This window comes from Zea mays, chromosome 9 (assembly GCF_902167145.1).
Source record: "Zea mays cultivar B73 chromosome 9, Zm-B73-REFERENCE-NAM-5.0, whole genome shotgun sequence".
NCBI lineage: Eukaryota > Viridiplantae > Streptophyta > Magnoliopsida > Poales > Poaceae > Zea > Zea mays.
In genome coordinates, this window is record NC_050104.1 from 2,327,836 (window position 1) to 2,329,629 (window position 1,794).

The 1,794-nt window shown below is 47.2% G+C and overlaps 1 protein-coding gene across 1 annotated transcript; it reads right to left on the reverse strand.

Moving 5' to 3' along the window:
• Window positions 1–461: 461 nt before the first annotated feature.
• LOC100284139 (17.4 kDa class I heat shock protein 3) lies at window positions 462–1,274 on the reverse strand. The gene has a single exon (NM_001157036.1). It carries the CDS (start codon window positions 1,088–1,090, stop codon window positions 635–637), a length of 456 nt encoding a protein of 151 aa, NP_001150508.1. The 5' UTR covers window positions 1,091–1,274; the 3' UTR covers window positions 462–634.
• Between the last annotated feature and the right edge of the window lie 520 nt (window positions 1,275–1,794).

The following is a 1,794-nucleotide window of genomic DNA, read 5'->3' on the forward strand; positions in this document are numbered from 1 at the left end:
ACAAAACTATATGCATATTATTTACATAACAATTGATGAACATATTGTATATATGTGTGGTCTATGATCTATAAGTTAAACTAATGATTGATAAAATGTGTCTATGTGTTAAATTGGTCTATTCGAATATAACTGTGAGTTAAACGAATGAACAAGTGTGTGAATTAGTGATTGATGAGCTGTATTAATTTGGTGTTATATTAATGTGATCTATGAAACTATGAGTATAATTACTATTTTCCAATATTAAATTAGTTTAAAATTAACTAGAAATTAATATATATTGTTTTTTCTGCTCTAGCTCGAACTTGTAAACGAGCCGAATCAAGTTAACTCTAAGGCTTTTAGCTTAAGAGTCTAGCCAACTCTTAGAGCTGGGTTCGATATCCAGGAAGCAAAGGAGACCAGAGCAATCAGGACGTTCATGGAGAGTAGACTTTGAAAAGGTGAATCTTTAACATATTCAAACATGCCTTTTCCTTTTAATTTAGTTTATTGCAAACTGCATATTCAGAATCGACCGTTTTTGGCTAGCAGCCATTTTCACTCACTCGGATTACTTGCATGAAATTGTATCACAATTTACACGAGGTGCGCGTTTTCTAGGTGACACGGACACACACACGACCAGAATTCAGACGTACCCGCCATTTGCGGCATGGTTTAACACTGCACCGTACACTCTGCCACTCATCGCCTCAGACTCATCAGAGCTTGCTGGAGACGGCGATGGACCTGGGCTTGGGCCGGGCCGGGGCGACTTCCTTGGGCACAACGACGGTGAGAACCCCGTTCTCCAAGCCGGCCCTGATCCCGTCCACGCGCACGTTCTCCGGCAGCGCCACGGCCCGCGCGAACTCCGGCTTGCCGCGCTCCGCCACGTGCCACACCGTCCCCTCCTCCTCGTCCTCCTTCCCCTTCTCCTTGGCCGCGGGCGGGGCGCCCCTGATGGTGAGCACTTTGCCCTCGTCGACCTGGACCTTGACGTCGTCCTTGCCGAGTCCCGGCACGTTGACGCGCAGCACGTGGGAGGACGGGGTCTCCACCCAGTCCATGGCCGCCGCCGCGGCGGAGGACCAGTCGACGGCATGGAAGGGGCGCGCGTGGAAGAGGCGGCGGAACGGGCTCCCGAAGAAGAAGTCCGACATTGGAGTTGAACAAGGTTTGGGGCGAAGAAAGCTTTGGCTTGGACCGGAGCTGGATCGATGGAATGGGAATTGCAGGAGGTTTTCTTCCTCTTTTTTTTTTTTACCCTGGCCTGGCGGCGAATTGGGGAAGACGGCGGGAACAATGTCGGATGGAGGGGGCCGCCGGCCGGTTTATGATGACCACGTGATACGTCCGCCGGCCGTCACTGGATGGTTCCAGAACCAGATAGCGAGACATGGAGAATGACGTAGATGGATGGTTTGAGAAGCCTGTGGAATGCAGTTGCATATCTGAGATATGATTATTATATGAATAAACCCTTGTTTCCCTGAGTCCCCGATACGATATAGCTCCTTCTATAAAATAATTACTCTCTTCATTTCTTTTTATTTGTTATTACACTATTCAGCGACATTAAAACAAAACAGAGAGAGTACTATTTAGCACTAACGAAAAATTCTTTTGATTTTGAGAATAGAAAAAAAATGAAAGCCTGCGGAGCCATGAGGACATGAGGTGGATAAACCAACGGAGCCTCTACGGTAGCCAACTATTTAGGCAAGTTTGGTAACCACATTTTTTTCAAAAAATTTCTATTTTTCGGAGAGGGAATTCTCCGGCCGGGTGACGGAGTGCACCCGCTCT